At 36.0% G+C, this 19,844-nt stretch overlaps 1 protein-coding gene across 1 annotated transcript in view; it reads left to right on the forward strand.

The window, feature by feature from the left end:
• LOC121413747 (guanine nucleotide exchange protein smcr8a-like) overlaps nt 1–19,844 on the forward strand; it is a 46,795-nt gene that overhangs the window by 16,110 nt on the left and 10,841 nt on the right. The window contains exons 4-13 of the mRNA XM_041606675.1: nt 6,317–6,386; nt 11,697–11,779; nt 12,585–12,715; nt 13,187–13,578; nt 14,051–14,216; nt 14,679–14,863; nt 15,378–15,502; nt 16,091–16,151; nt 18,857–18,975; nt 19,546–19,709. Of these exons, the coding sequence (XP_041462609.1) occupies nt 6,317–6,386; nt 11,697–11,779; nt 12,585–12,715; nt 13,187–13,578; nt 14,051–14,216; nt 14,679–14,863; nt 15,378–15,502; nt 16,091–16,151; nt 18,857–18,975; nt 19,546–19,709 (1,496 nt within the window). The remainder of the gene's footprint in view (nt 1–6,316; nt 6,387–11,696; nt 11,780–12,584; nt 12,716–13,186; nt 13,579–14,050; nt 14,217–14,678; nt 14,864–15,377; nt 15,503–16,090; nt 16,152–18,856; nt 18,976–19,545; nt 19,710–19,844) is intronic.

Below are 19,844 nucleotides of genomic sequence, written 5' to 3' on the forward strand. Positions count from 1 at the left end.
GGAAGGATATTAATATATCTACACAGATATAAAGTTTTCTTTGCTACAATAAGGCAATGATTTAATAACACATCTTGCTTGTTTTTAATTCCGAATAAAATCTCTTCATCCTTTACTTGGACAGTTTCCTTTTTAAATTTAGTATGCCACCATCTTAGAAATTCATTCCAAAAATCTCGAGCATGCGAACATTCTACCAGTAGGTGTTCAATTGTTTCCTGTTCTTGTTTACAAAAAGAACACATCTCATTGTCTACAACTTTCATTTTCTTTAACTTTGCATTTACAAGTAGGCATCTTGTATTTATTTTATATTGAAATATTCTTGTTCTTGTATCTGGAATAACTTTAAAAGGCAATTCATAAATAAAACTAAAATCTTCTTTACTTATATCATACCTTGATCTCCAATATATTTCAGAAGTAGGGGTTTGGTATTTATTTTCCTTTAATATCATATTTATGATCTTGGTTGACAATTTTGATATAAACATTTTTTTATTACCAAAAACTATAAAAATATCTAATTTTTTAAAACAAATGTCTCCTCTCCAAACAACGAGCTTTAACTATCTGTGGAATAGCAGTTGATCAAACACAGCAAAGATCTTGATCATGATTTTACCCTTTGCCTTTTATTATAATAGGTTTTTTAGTTCATGCACTGCAAGCATGACGACTTACATGTACACCACACATTATAGCTACTTGGCCTTGTTTGGCAGTGGGTGGGTTTTAAATGAGGGGAAAAAAAATCAATTAAGTATGATGCAAAAATGTTGCATAAAAGTTAGCCCACAGTGAAGATCTTCCGCTTTGTGTTTGTGGAGTCTAGCATCAGAAAATTCAACACACCCTTCATCAAAGTGCCTCATGAAACATTAAGCAGTCTGTATTTCCTTGGCCAAAGCAAATAAAAAGGTCTCTTGATACTTGACATGGATCCTACTCCATATTTTCTCTGGATTGCCACATTTCTTGAGGGGCACCCTTAAATGTGTCTTCCTTATTAAAATGAATAGGAGAAAAGTAACAGAAGAAATAAAAGGGTTTAATCGAGAGGGTTGTAAGAGCCTGATTATCTCCCCCGCATTTGCCCAACCTTTCCTATTCCTTCTATGTGCATTAGTTCGTAGTGACATTTCCAGGTTTTTTCATTGTGATGTCAGAGTTGATATAGGTGTAGGTGCTGACAAGGAATAGTTAAAGCAAGGCTCCACATTAACTTTTTTTGGTGGTGGCCCATTCGGGCCACCAAAACCTTCAAATAATTTTTTTTGGTGGCCCATTAGTAAAGTTTGGTGGCCCGAAAAAATATAAAGAAAAACATTAATTTAAAATGAATAAAACAAATTGAAATATTCTGCAGTCAGTAACACGTACCACTATTCTTTGTACATCTTGTATGTAAATCGTGCTTGCTGTTATTTTACTTTGCTTATTTTGTGGTAATATATAACTTGTTCTATCATTGTAAAATAAAATGATTGAAAGAGAATAAAAGAATTGTATTGTTCCCAGGTTGTGGACTTTTAATCTCCGTATCGACACACACTCATAATGGTAAAGTAAATAAATAGTGCATATAGCAAACTCAGATAGATTTACAAAACAATTATTTTTCCTTTCTTCCTTTTTGATCATAAAACCTAGATTATGCAGGCCCCAAATCCAGTTTATTTTCTCTTTTCCAGCATAGTATAGCAGGAGAAAATCACAGAAAAATATGCTGCAGAATTAGAACAATGTGTAAAATGGGGAAATAAACAAAAATCATTTTTAGAATAGTATTGTGACTGAAAAAAGAAATCAAAAATTGTAAAAAAATGAATAAGTGAAATAAAACAAAAGAAAAAATTTGAGAAAAAACAAAGAACAGGAAAAAAAATTTGAGAAAAAACAAAAGAAAATGTAAGAAAAAAATGAAGACAAAATTATCAAAAAATGGGGAAAATTATGATTATTATTCAGTAGAAACATGTTCTTTAATCAGGCATATTCAATGGGAGGGGGTATAAATGGTTTAATCACTGTAAAAAAAATGAAAGAAAAAAAAATGAGAAAACGGCAAAAATTATCTGGAAAAAACAGTGAGAAAATTCCTTCCCTATATTTGACAAAATGATGGAAAAATTCACATTTCATATCAATGAAATGCCTTCCCAAAGTATTTACTTCCTTAAGAGTGGTTTAAGAAGTCATTTGTAAACAAGAAAGAAAGAAGCTGCCTATTTATTTTTGGCTAGAAGAGACACAGCTTCGAAATAAACCAAATATCAACATACATACAAATGCACATACGGGACTGTGATGTACTCACCTATGTGTTTTATGTGTATTAATGCATTTGGAAATCGGTCTTTTTGAGTCAAAAGAGAGGTCATAATTCCTCCTTTTAATGCTTGCAGATAATCAGGTTTCAGTAATACGGACTGTAGAAGGGCATTTCATTGGTGTAAAATGTGACTTTGACATAGATTTTCAGAGTTCTGGGGAAGATTTCTTAGCAGTAACATTTCGTATCGCAGCTCCCTGAGTTTGAAGTGAATAGTCTGCTCGCGCACAGCTAGCTGCAGTGGTTTCATGCACGCAAAGCTCAGCCAGACAGCCGGCACGGCCGGCTGAATAATAGTTACTGTATGCTAGCGGTAGGCCTACATACTGTCATGACTATGCAATCTTTGTGTGTGTGTATTTGTGTGTAGATTAACAAAAAAGGCGCATGACGAATTGGCTTGCAATTTGAACTGTAGACAGTTGATAAATACATGCAAAATCGGGAGAAAAATTGCGCTACTTTGAAAATTATTGGTTGCCCGATTCGGGCCACCAAAACTTAACATTTTTCAATAATGGTTGCCCGAGATGAATTTTTGGTGGCCCCGGGCCACCGGGCCACCACTAATGTCGAGCCTGAAATAAAGTTGGTCACATGACTTTAATGTTTTATCAATCACCTGACGAGTATGGAGGCAGCATTCCTATATTCCCCCTCTCTCTCTCTCATTATTTCTTCTCCATCTGGGGCCCCGTTTCTTTAAATGCCACAGGCCTACACTTCATGTACATTAAAGTCTGAATATATTTCTAGGCCTGAAACGTTTGCTAATTTTTACACACATGTACATGTTGAATACCCTAGACATGTATAGGATGATAATACATGTCTATACTAAAAAACAATACAAGAGATTTTGTGAATGTTTTAAGTTTCACATGAAAAATGTGAGATTATGAAATATTGTGTTTTAAAAATTGCAAGACAACTAGACTTTTGAATAAATTTGAATGTTGGATTTATCTAAAATACGGAGACAGTTCATGCACATTTAATAGTAAACCTACATACATGTACATGTACATTCACTTTGCAAGTTCGTTTTACGCATGCATATAAAACCCTTTTAAAGGTCAAGTCCACCCAAGAAAAATGTTGATCTACATTAAATAGAGAAAAATCAAACTAACATAACGCTGAAAATCTTATAAAAATCGGATCATTCGGATGTAAATAAGAAAGTTATGGCATTTTAAAGTTTCACTTATTTTTCACAAAACAGTGATATGCACAACTCGGTGACATGCAAGTGAGTCGATGATGTCCATCACTCACTATTTTTTTGTTTTTTATTGTTTGAATTATACAATATTTCATTTTTTACAGATTTGACAATAAAGACCAACTTGACTGAAGTTACTGAACCATAGTGTTTAATAATGCTAATCCCACATGTTCAGGAAGGAAAAAATCGTTGTTTCACTTGACAATGAGGAGAAAAGGAGAATATTTCATATAATGAAATGCAAAAGAAATAGTGAGTGGATGACGTCATCAGTCTCCTCATTTGGATACCAACCAGGATGTTTTGTGAAATTAAGCGAAACTTTTAAATGTCATAACTTTTTTTATTTTACATCCGATTTTGATGAAATTTTGAGTGTTATGCTCGTTGGATTTTTCTCTTTTAATTTAAATCAACTTTTTGTTGGGGTGGACTTATCCTATAATAAAAAAAGAACTGGATCATAGTTTGTTGTACGGTATTGCAAGTGTGCATCATGAAAGGACAAGTCCACCCCAACAAAAACATTATTTGAATAAAAAGAGAAAAATTCAACAAGCATTACACTTAAAACTTCATCAAAATCGGATGTAAAATAAGAAAGTTTTGGCATTTTAAAGTTTTGCTTGATTTCACAAAACAGTTATATGCACATTTCGGTAGGTATGCAAATGAGGAAATGATGACATCACTCACTCCCTATTTTTTTTGTATTTTATTATATGAAATATGAAATATTTTAGTTTCTCGTCATTGTCGGTGAAATGAAGTTTCATTCCTCCCTGAACATGTGGAATTCCATTATTTTAACATTTTGTGCTTCAGGCAAGGAGATCCAAATCGTCAAATTCGTAAAATTCGAAATATTGTATAATGCAAACAATACAAAGTAAAAGAAATAGTGAGTAAGTGACATCATCAACTCACTCATTTGTATGTGGATTTGATTTCTGAGGTGGACTTGACCTTGAAAAACCAGAGGGTCCTTTACGACACATGCAGTATGCATGTATGCTTTCAGAAAGATTTTAAATTTTTATAATGATTTAGATATGAAGTGAATGGACTCTGACAAACTATTTTTTCAATCTGATGTACAGTGTATATTATGCATGGACCTACTGTAGACCCAGGGGGGGGGGGCGTGCCAGTCAAATATATTGCTGTACACATGCGTGACCAATACCGTGTTTACACATTGACTCGGCTCGGGGGTTGAACACGAGAGCCGTGCTCAACACGGCAATTTTATGCTGTGTAAACGCGATCAGAGTGATCCGCGAGCCGTGTCGAACACGGCTTTATCGATCCTACAAAATCGAAGGTTTCAACCCGCTACCCGAGTCAGACTCGGCAATTTTTCGTGTGTAAACAGAAAGCCGTGTCGAACACTCTTGACCAAGGTCACTGCGCGCGCTTTCACTTTTGGCATTGTTGTTCGCACGGACAAGATTCGATTCCGGGGGTGTATTTCCCGCGTTTAATTTGCGACGTCATAATTCTTCCGTTTGAGATCCGCGAGCCGTGTTGAACTTGCCTTTTTATATGTACGTATGAACGCGATCTCTGATCCCTTCTTCGCAGTGTTCAACCCGGCTCACGGATTCAACACGCGAGCCGAGTCAATGTGTAAACACGGTACAAGAAACATGTTTAAAGGGGTGTTTTTTTTCAGTTTTGGACGTGGGCTGCGCGTGCACTCATTGTTACTTTTCAAGAAAAGGGTGGTTTTGAAAGACTGGTCAATATGTATTTAGGGTATTTTTTTTCCAAAGCTTTTTTTTTAAAGACTAGCCAAACTTGTTTAGGGTATGTTTTTCCCCCAAGGTCTTATTCTGGCGACAACTTGTTTTAGGGGCCAAATTGTGTAAATAAAGCCCGCAAAAATTTATTAAGGGGGTTATTTTGCACACAGAAAAAAAAATCGGTTAGGGGGTGTTTGGAAACAACTTGGTCACGCATGTGTACAGCAATACATTTGAATGGCCCCCTTATAGAGAAACTGTCTACATGTATTCATTTTGTTTCAAGAAATCAAAATGCAAAGAGAAGGGGTGCATGTATGCCAGTTCAATACTAATCTTTTTTGGCAGCTATTGGCAGAAATTGCAATGAAACCCATTTCAATGATTTCCTTGTTGACTTACAAGATCTATTGGATTAAAATTTAATAAGTGCTGGCAAGGGGATTGGAAATTTGCTGAGCACTGTATTCTCTTTGCTTTTAACAGCAGTTGTCAATGGAAAATCACTATTTATTTCATGATACTGTATGTACTCCACTGGAGTACAGGGCCGGTATTTACACGTAATTGGAAGCATTAATTTTGGAAGTATTATACATGTACTTTAATAGCATTGTACTTGGCTTTAGAAGCAAAATACCTAAACTCATATTCAGATCACATATGTATTTTACTTTGTCAATCCAGATTAATAACCGTTGTGACGTTAATCCAAATAATGCGTAATGTGTATACAGAGAATGTATGACTCTGCGTATCACGTTTGTACACTGCACGCAAGCCAGTTAAAGTCTGGTAGGCAGCTGACTTAGATTTTAGCAATATACTTTGGCCCAAACAATTGAATACCAAAGATGTTTAAGTATTTTACTTCAACAAAATACTGAGTAAAATACCTAAAATTCAGGTTTAAGTATCGAACTGAATACCATCCCAGGACTGTTGTTATCAAGCCTTGTTTCTATGAGTTCTGACTTTCACCATTGTTTTCTTTCTCCCTCTGCACAGGAACACCTTCAAGCTTTCAGAAGACACCTCAGTGATGCTAGAGGATAAGAAAGATAACACTTATTCCTATGTAAGACATGGTTATGACACTAGGATCCGTTTCTGAAGTCGGATTTAATTTAAACTCTGGTTTAAAGTTGTGGTTTAACCTTGGATAGCCAATAGTGGCATAAATCTCTAACAGCACTATCAGCTCATTTTTCTCTCAAATCATTCTTAACTGTTTCAGAAGGAGATAAATGAGATAGCTTTCTTCACCATTCACAAGTTAGGAAAGAGCACAGTAAACATAAGAAACATGCAATGTAAACAATATTTTGACATATTTGGCTTTCCATAATTTTAGCACAGAGTTAAACCATGGTCTTAGCCTGACTTCAAAATGCGGGTCTAGGTCTTTAGAATGCATTATTCAAGATAGATTCTAGCAGTGTCTATATGGTAGTACCGTAAGTAACGGTGTAGTAACCGCACCCGTGTATTAAGCGCACCCCCAACTTTGGACTAAAAAAAAAAAAAAAAAAATTCTCACATTTACATGCATATTTGAGGTACGAAGAAACAAAATCTAGGTTTTTAAGATTTCAAAGTATCCAAAGAGATTACCGGTACGGGAAATCTGCTGTTCTTGATCAATTCATCTACAAATGTTAGAAAGAAAGAACGGTCCCAACAATATTGGCAACTTACACACTCACCTCACAGTCACAGTGTACACACACACAGCACTGCCATTACATTGCAAACTACGATACAGTACCAGTCATGCCAGTACATCTTATCAAATTATGATCTGTGTCTTTCCCAGCGTAGGAGGAAGAAACATTCACATTTCTTGCATCAAAACCTCACAATCACTTTCAGAAATTTGATGTCTTAGCATGAATTTTGGATACGGGATTACAGGAAGGTTCAAGAAACAAAAAAATGACATTTTTTCCAGTTGTTTTTTACGGCTTCGTGCCGTCTCTCTCGTGCGTGGTTTACATGGTATCTTATGAAAAGCAAACAGGAAGGAAAAAAACAAGCTGGTGCGAAACGGGACTTTGAATAGCGCCAGCTTAAGTCGCACTATGACCACATTACAACGCAATCTCTAAGCTCACTCAACTCTCGCTCAGCGGTGACAAAATATTACCGAGTATGCTTGGCGTCTCTTTTAAATTAGCCAGGGAACTTCACTACTTTGAATCGAGAATAAAGTCAAAATTAGTGTCATGAAGGTGGGGGCGTTTGTTATGGACAACTTTTAAGTTCGTAATAATCGCTTCCCATTACCCGCGGCTCATACCCCTCTAAACGACATTGCCTGGGCGGCTACGCCCGGCCACTCGATGTGTTGTGAACTGGCAGACATCGTACATGTACGGGAGGGGTTACGGCGGGCTGGCCCAGACCCGTCACCGTGTATAAACCGCACCCCGACTTTTGCTTCTATCCCGCCGAGAAAAAGGTGCGGTTAATACACCGTTACTTACGGTAATTTTCCTGGCATCACATCCCACTTTGCTCTACATTGTACATATTTTAAAATACTACTACATGTACACAAAAATTCTTTTGTTTTTTAATAATAGATTTTTTTATCCGAATGTAGTTGAAAGCTTTTCTCTTATGACCAAAATTGCTAATCAAATTTGGTACCGGTAGGCAAATCCATTCCCCTGTAATGATTGCTATAAATAAATTCTGAAAATTGAAAGTCATCGGCTTGCAATATATATGATTCAATCAAAACCCTGAGCTGCAAGATTACAAAAGTAGATACAAAAAATATGTTTTGGAGATGAATAATGTTTATAACCCCCCCCTCCGCATGACTTAATCAACATTTGACATTTCCTATTGTCAAGACAGATATAGTCAAGAATATCATCAAGAATCTATAAAAATACTATTAAAGTTAAAACTGATGTACTTGCAGTAAGCAGTGATTTCATATGAAAGTCTGTCAAACCAAGATTGTCACTGTATCATCGTGGATCTAGATTATGTACAGTTTAATACTGAACTCTGTGAAATCATGAAATCTAAGCTGAAAAACAATCGCGCTGAAGACCGTCAACACAAATAAGCGCACATGGGACAGTGTATTATTATTGCTTGTATAAAAAAACCTCATAATATCATGCTTGTTTTACTAATTTCTCAGCGATTACAAAATTTCTCCAGAATCTGTTAGCACATATTTTTATTTTTTATTTCATTATACAGACTGGCTGGTCATTTGATTGGATTATATACAAACTTATTTTGAAATTGTTACCACAACTGGCATTTATCTTTAAATGTAGACTCACTATTGTGTCCCATTATGACATGAAGGGGTCAAAATCCAAAAGATCAGCTGGGAAGCATGATTCATGTACTTGTTATTTCCTTTTTTATAAAACAAGAATCCCAAACCTAGTTAAAGGAGAATGAAACCATTGAAAGAAGATAGCTTGTGTGAAAACAGAAAAATCAAAGAAACAGATCAACGAAAGTTTGAGAAAAATCGGACAAATAATGAGAAAGTTATGAGCATTTGAATATTGCGATCACTAATGCTATGGAGATAGCAAATTGGCAATGCGACAAAGATGTGTGATGTCACTTGTGAACAACTCTCCCCATTACTTTAGTATATATTTCACTTGAATTGCCTCTTTTATCACATCTATCAATAAATCATACTGTTCTTTCTCCATGAGGGCATGTAATACATATTTTTTAAGAACACATCATGGATAAAGAGTTTGTATCATCATAAGAAAAAGCAAAAAGAGACATTTTGAGGGTATTTTATAGTCCACCAAAGGAAAAGTTGTTCATCAGTGACATCACACATCCTTGTCGCACTGCCAATGTGAGGATATCCATAGCATTAGTGATTGCAATATCAAAATGCTCATAACTTTCTCACTATTTGTCCGATTTTTCTCAAACTTTCTTTATTCTTATTATTTGATTTTTCTGTTTCTACACAAGCCTATTCCAAAGGTTTCATTCCCCTTTAAGGTACATGTAGAGTCTCTTCTGATATTTGTCCCAGAATATTATACTTTCTTGATAGGAACAAGTTAGAAAAAACAAAATATGCTGCCCTGATCAGGATTTGAAACCAAGACCTCAGCGTACATGACCAGTGCTCTATCAACTGAGCTATTCAGGCTCATCGTTTTGAGGCATGCTACACTCACATTCTTTTCCCCCTTACCTTCTTGATTCTTATATGAAACAGTAGCCTGGCAAAGGCAAAAATAGGTATAAAGATATAAAGCACAGATAATTTTTTTCCCAATAAAGAGGCAAAATAAAGTCAATATAATAGACTTCTCTTCTGCTGTTGATATCCTGGTAAAAAAAGTCCACAATTAGAGCCCCCCCCTTAGCTTGCAGGGATTGCGTGAAGTGCTGAGGGCTCGTTTGCAGAATGTTTGATGTTATTATCCACCCAAATGTTGAGGTCAAAATTAATCGTTATTAATGCACACATATTGCTCACATTTCTTTCTAAAACCGTTGATATTTTCCAGAAATCATGAGTGACAAATTTATCATCTATCGCTCTGTATAAAAAAGAAAATATTTGACACTACCGTTCATGCATGTAACAATCAAATGACTTTCAGGAGACCATTTTAACAACATTTTTACAACTTTCATTGATTTTAAAATGTCTGAAAAACACTTGTCTGATTGAATGTATAATTTTTCGGATAAAACTGAAAATCGTTATCGATTTTAGGTCTCAATATCAATTGTAAGTCATGCATTTCCTTGCAAATTTTGCAATTGATTGATTGTCTGTTTCTTGCATCATCAAATATAAATTGATTTGGTTTATAGGGTTATGGTTAGAATTGATCTATCACTTGTAAATTTCATCTGGAATTTGCAATTGATTGCAAGTATTTTCTTGCAACAGCCCCCTTTCATGAAAAGCTCCTTAGATTGTTTATTTCTATTTGTTGCCAAAATTGGATAAGGTCTTTAAAAAGAAAGATAATGTCTTACAACAGGAGGGAAATAGAATTGTGAGATACGTGTATTTCTCCTTTTTTCCAAGAATTTGTGAAACATATTACAGGTTGTCTCCAGCCATTGTACGCACCCCTGCCCACATAACAAGGAAATTCTACACAGGGACTTGGTGGGGCGATTTCGGCCCTGAAACGCTCAAAAGTGCCCTGAAAAATGCACATTCTTGCAATAATAGAGCTTACCCAGTGTGGCAAATTTTATACAGTAGGGTATGAAAAGTAGCCTCTGAACATAAAAGAAAATTATTTTCCCTGTAACATACTGTAAAGTACACAGTGGCAAATAGCCAGAAAGAAATTTATCTGATGTGAGCATCCCCCCCCATATGGAAATGGAATCTTCCTATTGTCTGCAGGTTATATGATTTGTTTTAGAAAGTAGTTATAGTACTGATCGTGAGTTTTATAGCAGCAGCAGGATCACGTTACCATGGTAATGAGATTATAGCATGAATTGATTAAAGATATCCTGCAGTTATAATGGGTTTGCGGGAAAGCAGTTGTTATATGAGCTGGTAAGGAGAATCCAAGAATATAATTATATTCATGTGATTACTTCAGAAACAGCATGACCACACAGACTGCTTTTTTCTGTGTTTTTTTCATACATGCCATTGCTATACCTACTAAATGTTCCTATTAGATAAGGAATATTCCTATTTTTGGGGGAAAAAAATTGTCATTCCTATTTCTGGCAATTAGTAATTTGATCCTATTACTCGGCTATTAGAATTGGCAGGTATTTACCTTTGCAAAGCAGAATTTAAGTTTTTTGTCCTGCACGTTTCCTATGACAGGTCGGAAATTTTATTTTAGGTCAAGTTTGACACTGCATTACAGGGTTTCAGAAATGGAATAGACAAGATTTTTAAATGTAGTATTACTGTCCCTACAAATCAGGTACACTTTGTACATTAAGGCCCGTACTCTGATAGCAGGTTTAACTTAAACTCAGGTTTAAAGTTGTGGTTTAAGTATGGATAGCCAATTGTTACATAAATCACTAACGGTAGAGATATCATAATTCAGCTCATTTGGCTCTCAAATCATTCATAATTGTCTAGGAAGTATAAATAGATTATTGTCTTCACCATCGATGAATCGGGAAAGAGCAAAGCAAACATAAGATACGTTCAACTTAATAATAAAAAAAATTGATACTTTTGGCTTCCCATACTTAAACCTGAGTTTAAGTTAAACCTGACTTCAGAATACGGGCCTATATGTTGCTGGATGTTAATACACAGTGCACTGTTCTTCTGTAAGTTGTTGTTATAACTTCATCACAACGTTATATCTAATGAGGGTACAGATGTATAATGTATTTTGTACTTTCTTTGGTTTTGCATGCGTAGATCCACCATTTCACCTTATATGACATCCACGCCAGAGGTTTTGTCAGACCGTTCTGCATGGCTTATATCAGTGCTGATAAAAAGTGAGTATTGGAGAAACTTTCAAAAGGACTTCTTTTATATTACATATATCAGCAAATCGAAATAGGCATAATTATAGGTTGGGTAAAGAAGTGAAAAATAATATTTATTGATAGGAACCACCACATTTGCGAGATTGTGAACTAAAAAAATCTTACAGATCAGCAGAATATGAGGTTGAATGGATAGATGTTACATTTCTTAAAATCAAGTTAACATGCTAATTCCTGTTCCAGCTCTGTTTATTTTTTTAACAATATATTACAAAGATCCTGCTCTGAAAATACATGATTACTGTGTTTTTTTAATGGACTTGGTTATTATAAGGGAACTGTAAAGGATACATGTTTGTAAATGGGTCTTTTAAAGGTTAAAAGAAAATTTATGTAAAGAAAAAAAATGTGCACAGAAAAGTATAACCTTGCAAATTATACAATTTAATTTTGCAGAAGAAAAGTGGTTCATTTTAATTTGGATATACTATACATGTACATACTTTTAAAGGCTAAAATAAAATAGGCAATAATTCAAGAGAAAAGGATAATAAAAAGGAAAATCATAATATATCACCATTTGCAGGAGAAATAGGGTTCATTGTACATGTATATTGTACAATGATAGAATATGTTGTATTCTGAGGTTACGTGGCATAATGGTATATACTGAAGTTGCTGATGTGGCATTCTGTGCCTTGTTTTGAAGTCTGTTATGCAAATTTGTTTTTATCATATTATCTTTCCTGTTAACCTACTGCCATTGTTATTGAATCTAAACCTTGATCTTGGTTTTGCTTTTTTTCCCCTGCAGCAAACTCCGCTCCAATCTCCAGCACATCATAGCCTCCTTCCACCAAGTCAGTCAGTACTATCGCTATGGAAACTATGTCATCTTTAGGGAAGAGATGATCAGACGATTGGCGGATCTTATCTTCACCAAAGGTACGGTAACTCTCAAGAGAGAGAGAGAGAGAGAGAGAGATGGACTACCAAACACATAACACAGGGTGGGGGGCAGAATGATAGAGAAATTGACAAAATGACGGGAAAGAGTGAAAGAATAAAGAAGAGAAAGAGAGACAGACAGGAGAAGGTGAGATAGGAGAGGGATAAAGGGAGCAATGCATAATATAATTGTGAAAGAAATCATTGTTGAAATGATAACAAACAACTTGACAAGGGAATGGCATTATACAGAGTTTAGTAAGAATAGCATTGATAGGTTTGAAGGGGGGGGGGGGGCGGATGGTAGAAAGAGAAAAACAGCAATCGATTCACAGAGGGTGATTAACAAGGGAAGGATCAATATCATTGTACTAAAATGACAAATACTCATATAAACAGTATACAGTGTATGATACCAAAGTTAAAAGTCATTGCTGCAATAATCCCCATCTTGCCCTTTCCCCACAGAGAGCATTAAGACACAGCTCGAGGAGATGGAAGTTAAGCAGGAGTCTAGGGTGCAATGTGCCAGGTTACACATCCATAAAAACAACCACATCTCACGTTCCAACTCCACCGCCTCCACCACCACCACGACTACCACCACCACCACCACTAATGGTAGGAGTGGCAGTGAAGGGGAGGATGAAGACGATGAAGAGAAGAACGGAGGGGAGAAGGAGAAGGAGGAGGTAGAAGAGTCGGGCCCCAAGGAGGAGTTGGTGGGGGATGCGGAAGAGCAAGAGCAGGAGATTGTGGCAGAGCTGAAGGAGTATGCCAGGAAGCGGGAGGAGCTGGAGGCTGTGGAGAAGGCAATCAGGGAGATTGAGGTCATCCTGGAGGCCGTTACCCCAGCTCTGGTAAATATTGAAGATTGAAGACTTCCCCCCCATTTTTTGTAAGAAAATGTATGTTTCAATGCAGGGAGGTGATATATCTACACATTGATGATGATGATGAAGATATCGGTGATGATGATTGTGATGATGATGATGATTATGATGATGGTGATATCACGGTGATGATGATGGGAATGGAGATGTTGATGGTGATAATGATGAAGATGATTATGATGATGGTGATGATGATGATGATGATAATGCTAATGGGGATGGTGATGATAATGGTGATGGTGATTATGAAGATGATATTGGTGATGGTAATAATGATACTGAGGATGATATTGATCAAGATTATGCTGCAGTTCACCAATACAATAATTGCTTCTTGTTCTGTTCTTAAACTTCTTTGAAATTTGACACTTGCCTTGCTTAATAAAGATGATCATTGTGATACGTTAACAATTTCTCTACATCCCTGCTATCATTACAGAAAAAGAACAAGAAGATGGAGATGAGGTATCGCCGTCTAAAGGAGAGATACTCAGATCCCCAGAGCAGCAAGTCCAAACCAGTCTCTGCACAGAACATTCATCACGAGGGTTACTGCAGTGATGAAGACACAGTAAGGCAACCATCCAAATCAAGACTCAGAAAAAGTAAGAGAAGCCCCTTTCTCTCTCCAATGAAGTGTCTACATAAATATTTTTAATGACAAACCTACAGTTTGGCAGTAACAAAAACCAGTGCACAGAAAAGGTAACCTCAGTATAATTTGTCTTTGAAGAAGGACTGGATTTCTTTATTAGGATCTGTTGATCTTTTCACATGATTTCCACTACAGTTAGGCAACCGCAAAAGTTGAGACTGAGACAGTATGATAAGTACATGTAGCTACTGTATGTATTAAGCTTTAAACAAACTTCTTCACTACAATAGAGTACAACCAACACTGAAACTCAGAAAAACATGAGTACAAATTAAGGATGTAAAATATATACTTTTGTAAAAGCAAAGACAAAACAAAATAAACTCTATTCTCTTTAAGAATACAATAATTCAACTAACAGTGATTGTGTAAATTCATAACCATGGCTTTATTATAATTTTTGATCTCGAAGGAAGTTCCAGTCACTCCGAGATGACAGAAGATACCGATTCCAACAACGACCCCAATGCCCCTTACCAACCCCAGATAGTCCGAGCCATCAACCCTCGTAGGTTCGATCGCAGTCTTCGAACCCTACACGAACTATGTAGCTATGGGGCTAAGGAGGGGCTCAACAGGTTAAGAAAACTACTAAAGGTAGGTGTGGGCCCTTTTGCTTAAAGCTTGGTGATTGATCGCAAGGCTGATTTTTACGATTGACCATATGTAATAGTCAATGGAATCGGTCATAGAAATCAGCTGCACAATCAATCGCTAATGTTTATGTTACCAGGCCTTGAAAGAACTCGTTGGCTGTGTAGAGATAAGGTGGGGAAAACTGATGGGAGATGAAATTTAAAGGCAAGAAGATGGATCAAGAGAGATAGGAATGTTTTTTTCCTAGAAATTTGGTGAAATTCTGAAATGACTGTAAACCAGTTGAAATGCAAAAACAGATGGTAGAGGCTAGAGCCAAGTAACTGGTAAGAATACTAGTCATCTCAGATGTCTTTACTGTCTTTCACTGTGAGTGATGTATATGTTGTCGGGGAAGAGAGAATGAGCTATACTGTGTTGTAACTCTAAAAGTTAAATGACATAGAGTCAAGTCATTTTCTATAGAGAAATAAGGAGCGTGGACTATTTCTTTTTAATAATTATTCCTTACTAGTTCTACTGCCGAGATGGTAATATACTCCACCTGGAGAAGCAGGAGTCACCTCTTGTGGAGCCATCAGTCTCCCTCCTCACGATAGGGAGAACTGTCACTCTTAACTTCCTCAATGCCATTAACTTGTAAGTATTCTAACTGGAACTTCTTTAGAAGTCTTCATTATCATCATCATCATCTTTGTCATCCTCTTCAATCTTCACCAACATTATAATCATCGTCATCACCACCACCACCATTATCATCCTCTGTCATGATTGTCACCACTACCACCACCATCATCCTCTTCCTTGTCATTGCCATAACTATCATCACCTTTACCATCACCACCATACCAATCCACCATCTTCATCATCATCATCATTATCATCATAATCACCATCATCATCGTCAACATCTTCATCATCATCATCTTCATCATCATCATCATCACCATCACCACCACCACCATCACCACTACCACCATATCAATCCATCATCTTCCTCTATTTCTGTTTTGTATGATCAGAGAGATCTTATTTTAATTTGCAAACAACAACACAAATATAGAAAAACAAAGTAGTTGAAAATTTATGGTTTTGCTTGTCAATAATTGGCTTTGTAATGTGTAAATACCATACAAGAAATTATTATGGACTATTTTCAAAATGAATTTAATGCACTCCCTTCAAACATTTATTCTTTTTATTTATCATCTTGTCTTCCCTATGCAGGCAATGTATAGCAAACTGTCAATGGGAACTCCATGGTCTAGGCAAGAGATCCCAGGGCATGGTAAGTACAAAGTATAGGCCTGCATCCACAAATGTGTATAAAGTTGACCTATGGTACAAACCTAGAGTATTCACTTTGGAAAGCTAAATGTGACTTCAATCTGTATTTAATAGCAAATGTTCAATTTATATGCAGATTTTGGACTGAAATGATAAGTTCATGGGAATAATAAGTACACCATTTCCCATTAATTTGATATGCATTTCATTGCACTATTTCAAAGAAAGTCATCCACACTGTCAATTTCTGCAAAGTCATTGGTTTTGATTTGCTTTATAGAAGCCCTGTCTTTGACTGTTACTGTGTTAACTGCCGGATAAATGGCAACTTGATTGTCAGCTCTGGAAATTTCAGTGAAATATTTGGGGGCGATTCCATATTGTGTCGTACATGACAATTTGACAATAATTTACACCTTTTTTTGACATATAAATAAAAGATTTAATATTCACTTGAATTTATGGAAATTTTCAAGTAGAACCAGAAGGGGCACAAGACTAATGACTTAACTTGATTTAATTGGTACATTTCCATTACAACTGAAATGAAGCATAGTACATTGTCGTACGGGACACAAAAGCAACAGACAAAAAAGAACAAAAGGAAATCTTAAAATGTCATAAGTTTCTTATTTTATATCCAACTTTGATGAAATCTTCAGTGCATTGCTTGTTTGATTGTACTCCATTGATTCAAATCAACATTTTTTTCTGGGGTGGATTTGACCTTTAATGAAATGGATCATAATAGCCAAATATTGGTTGTCACATTGGCTTTCCATATACATGTTTATCCCAGATTTAGACTATGGTTTAACTTGACACATGTTTTGGGAATATTAGCTGTGATAGATCACAGAACAATTTTTTTTCCAAAATGAAGAAAATAATGCATTGGTAGCAAATTTATTTTCTAGTTATGGTTAATTATGCCCTTATTTTAAATGAAGTGTTCATGCTAAAATATACTTTACGGCCACCTGGGTTTGTATTGAAACAGGAGATCCCTTGAACCAATTCATTTCCCAATTATGTTTTTGACAGTATTAGGAAACAGTAATAGCAGGAAAACTATCAGGTGAAAGGGATTTATCCCTTTTTTCATACTTAATGTACATGAAGAAAGTTACTCCAGTTATTTTTTTTTCACTTCAGACCACAGTAGTGACAAAATGGTCTATCTAATTGTTATTTGCTATAGTGTATAAAATCTGTATATAATTCTTTGTTACAAACTTTTATTGTCAGTTGTAGTATTATGCAGTTATTTTACTATTGAAATCTACTCATTTGAGGGATTTGTTAATCATTGCATGAAATGATATTAGCATTCTTCCATGCTTTAGAGGGTTATGCCTTTGAATTAATTCTAACTGCATTTGTTTCTCTATGCAATTGCAACCTAATACAAAGAACTGAAAGCAGGAAATAACATTTAAAGATTAAATTTCACTGTGCAGTAAATCAGAGAAACTTTTACTGGTATTTATTGTGTTTTCAAACAGCAATCTAAAAGAAGAATGTCCTGCCATTTCCTTGTGATATTAACTGCATGGAAACACTGACATGGTTTAATGAAGCAAAGCTTGTATGTTATGAATAATTGGCTCAAGAATAATGCATTTTTTAATGAACCAAATGTGAAACCAAATGTTTGTTAAAATGCTGGATCAAGGTGTTTATAACTCTCCCTTGCTATTTCCTCTTTCTTGTTTTTCCCACACCTTGTCTTCATTCCACTTTGTTTTGTTTTCTTTTGTGTTCATTTTCTTATTTTCTTTAACATTTTTTCTCCCTCAACACAATGTTGAATTCTTTACCCTCTTGTTGTTCAATTGTGTATGTAATGTTTATCCTCTATATATCCTTTAACTATCTTTTTCCCTGTATTTTCTCCTTTATCTACAATGTAATTCATTTTCTCAATTCTCTGTTTTGTTGCTTTTTCTTTTGATCTGGAATCCCTTCCTCCTCACATGTATCAATAAATTCTTGGTTTGTGTAATTGTATCTTACTCATTGTGATTGTGTGTTTCCTTTCACTTTGTCTTCTGTTACCACCACATTCCCTTCCTTGTCTTTCTCTCCCTTTGGTTTTCCCCTTCCCCCATTCGTCATTCCCCTTAACATTCTCATCTTCCTCTTACTCTTCTATCTCCTTTCTTCCCCTCCCCTTCCCCCTCTCATCTTGCATCCCTCCTCCCCTCTTCCCATTCCATTTCCTCTTCCCCCATCCCCCTCCTTGCCCATCCCCTTTCTGTTGTCACCTATTTCTTCTTCCTATTCCTCTGCCCCCTTTCCACCCATTCCCACTAATCTCCTCTCCCCACCCCTCCTCACATTTTGCCCCTCTCCCCATTTCACCTTGTATCTTCTCTCCTTTCTCTTCCTCTTCCCTATCCTTTGTCTCCTTTTCAATTTCCTCTTCCCCATCACCACATTGTTCATCCCATCCTTCCTCCATTCCTATATCACTTCCTCTTCCTCTATCTCCTTTCTTTTCCCTTTCCCCTCTCCCTCATGTTTCCCCTATCGTTTCCTCCTAACACCCCCCTCCATCTCCCGCTCTCTGGTAAACATCTGTCTAAAAAACTCCAATGCTCACTCTCCTCTCTCTCTCTCTTCCATTCTCCTCCCCCATCTAACCTCTCCCTGCTGCTCTGCATGCATGGTCTAACCATCCTGGAATGCATCATCACTATCTAGTCTGCATCCGTTTCCATGGAGAGTTTCTCATCCTGCCAGGAAGATCTGTCCGTCTTTGACTCGCTGCCGCCCAGCTATGAAGCTCGCTTTGTCATGGGGTCAACCTATGCATCTTTAGAGTGAGTATCTCTGCCGAGGTACAGTTTCATTTAATACATGTATTTTTGTCATCTTTAAAAAAAAAGATACAATGTTCAGTTTGTTACAAATACACACACACACACATGTACACCCAAACATTAGTTTTGATTCCCAAGATTTTCCTTTACGATCATATCTAAATGTACAGAGTTACTTCTATCATATTAAAAAATACAACTTAAAAACAATTTGTAACTGATAAAGGAATCCTAATGACGAAGAGTTGTTTTCTTTAGTTGCAAGTTTGCATATATTAAAAAATGGCGAAATTTTCATCATGAAGGATGTCCATAATCAAAGTCTTTCACGCCATTTGATGTTCTTTATTTGTTGAATTTTAGTTAAGGTTATTATGCTATACCATTTAATGAAAAATACAAAATAAAAGATAAAAAATATGTGTCATTTGGAGCTCATTCCTTCTTGTGCTTGTCTTCATATATCTCTGTCTCTCTCTTCTCTCCCTCTTGATCATTTTCTTTCATTCTTCGTTTATTTCCACCACCCCCTCATTTTTTTTTAAATGATATAACTTTTTCTCTCCTTAGATCTCTGTACTATGAGGTAGATGAGAGCATGGAGGAACTATTCTTATGTCCAGACCCTATTACCCCATTACTAGACAAGGATGGCCTTTTCACAGAAGAGAATTTTGGTAGCTGGGTTGATATCTCCCGTTCCTCGCTGACTGATCCGCAAAGATCGTCATCAGGTAAGCTTCTATTTCTAAAATAAATCAGCAAGCACTGTAATGATGATTGCAGTTAATGAATTATTCTGTAAACAATAATGATGGTGACGAAGATGATAGTTAAAATGATAATTTGATGGTGATCATGATGATGCT

Source organism: Lytechinus variegatus, chromosome 4 (genome assembly GCF_018143015.1).
Source record: "Lytechinus variegatus isolate NC3 chromosome 4, Lvar_3.0, whole genome shotgun sequence".
Taxonomy (NCBI): domain Eukaryota; kingdom Metazoa; phylum Echinodermata; class Echinoidea; order Temnopleuroida; family Toxopneustidae; genus Lytechinus; species Lytechinus variegatus.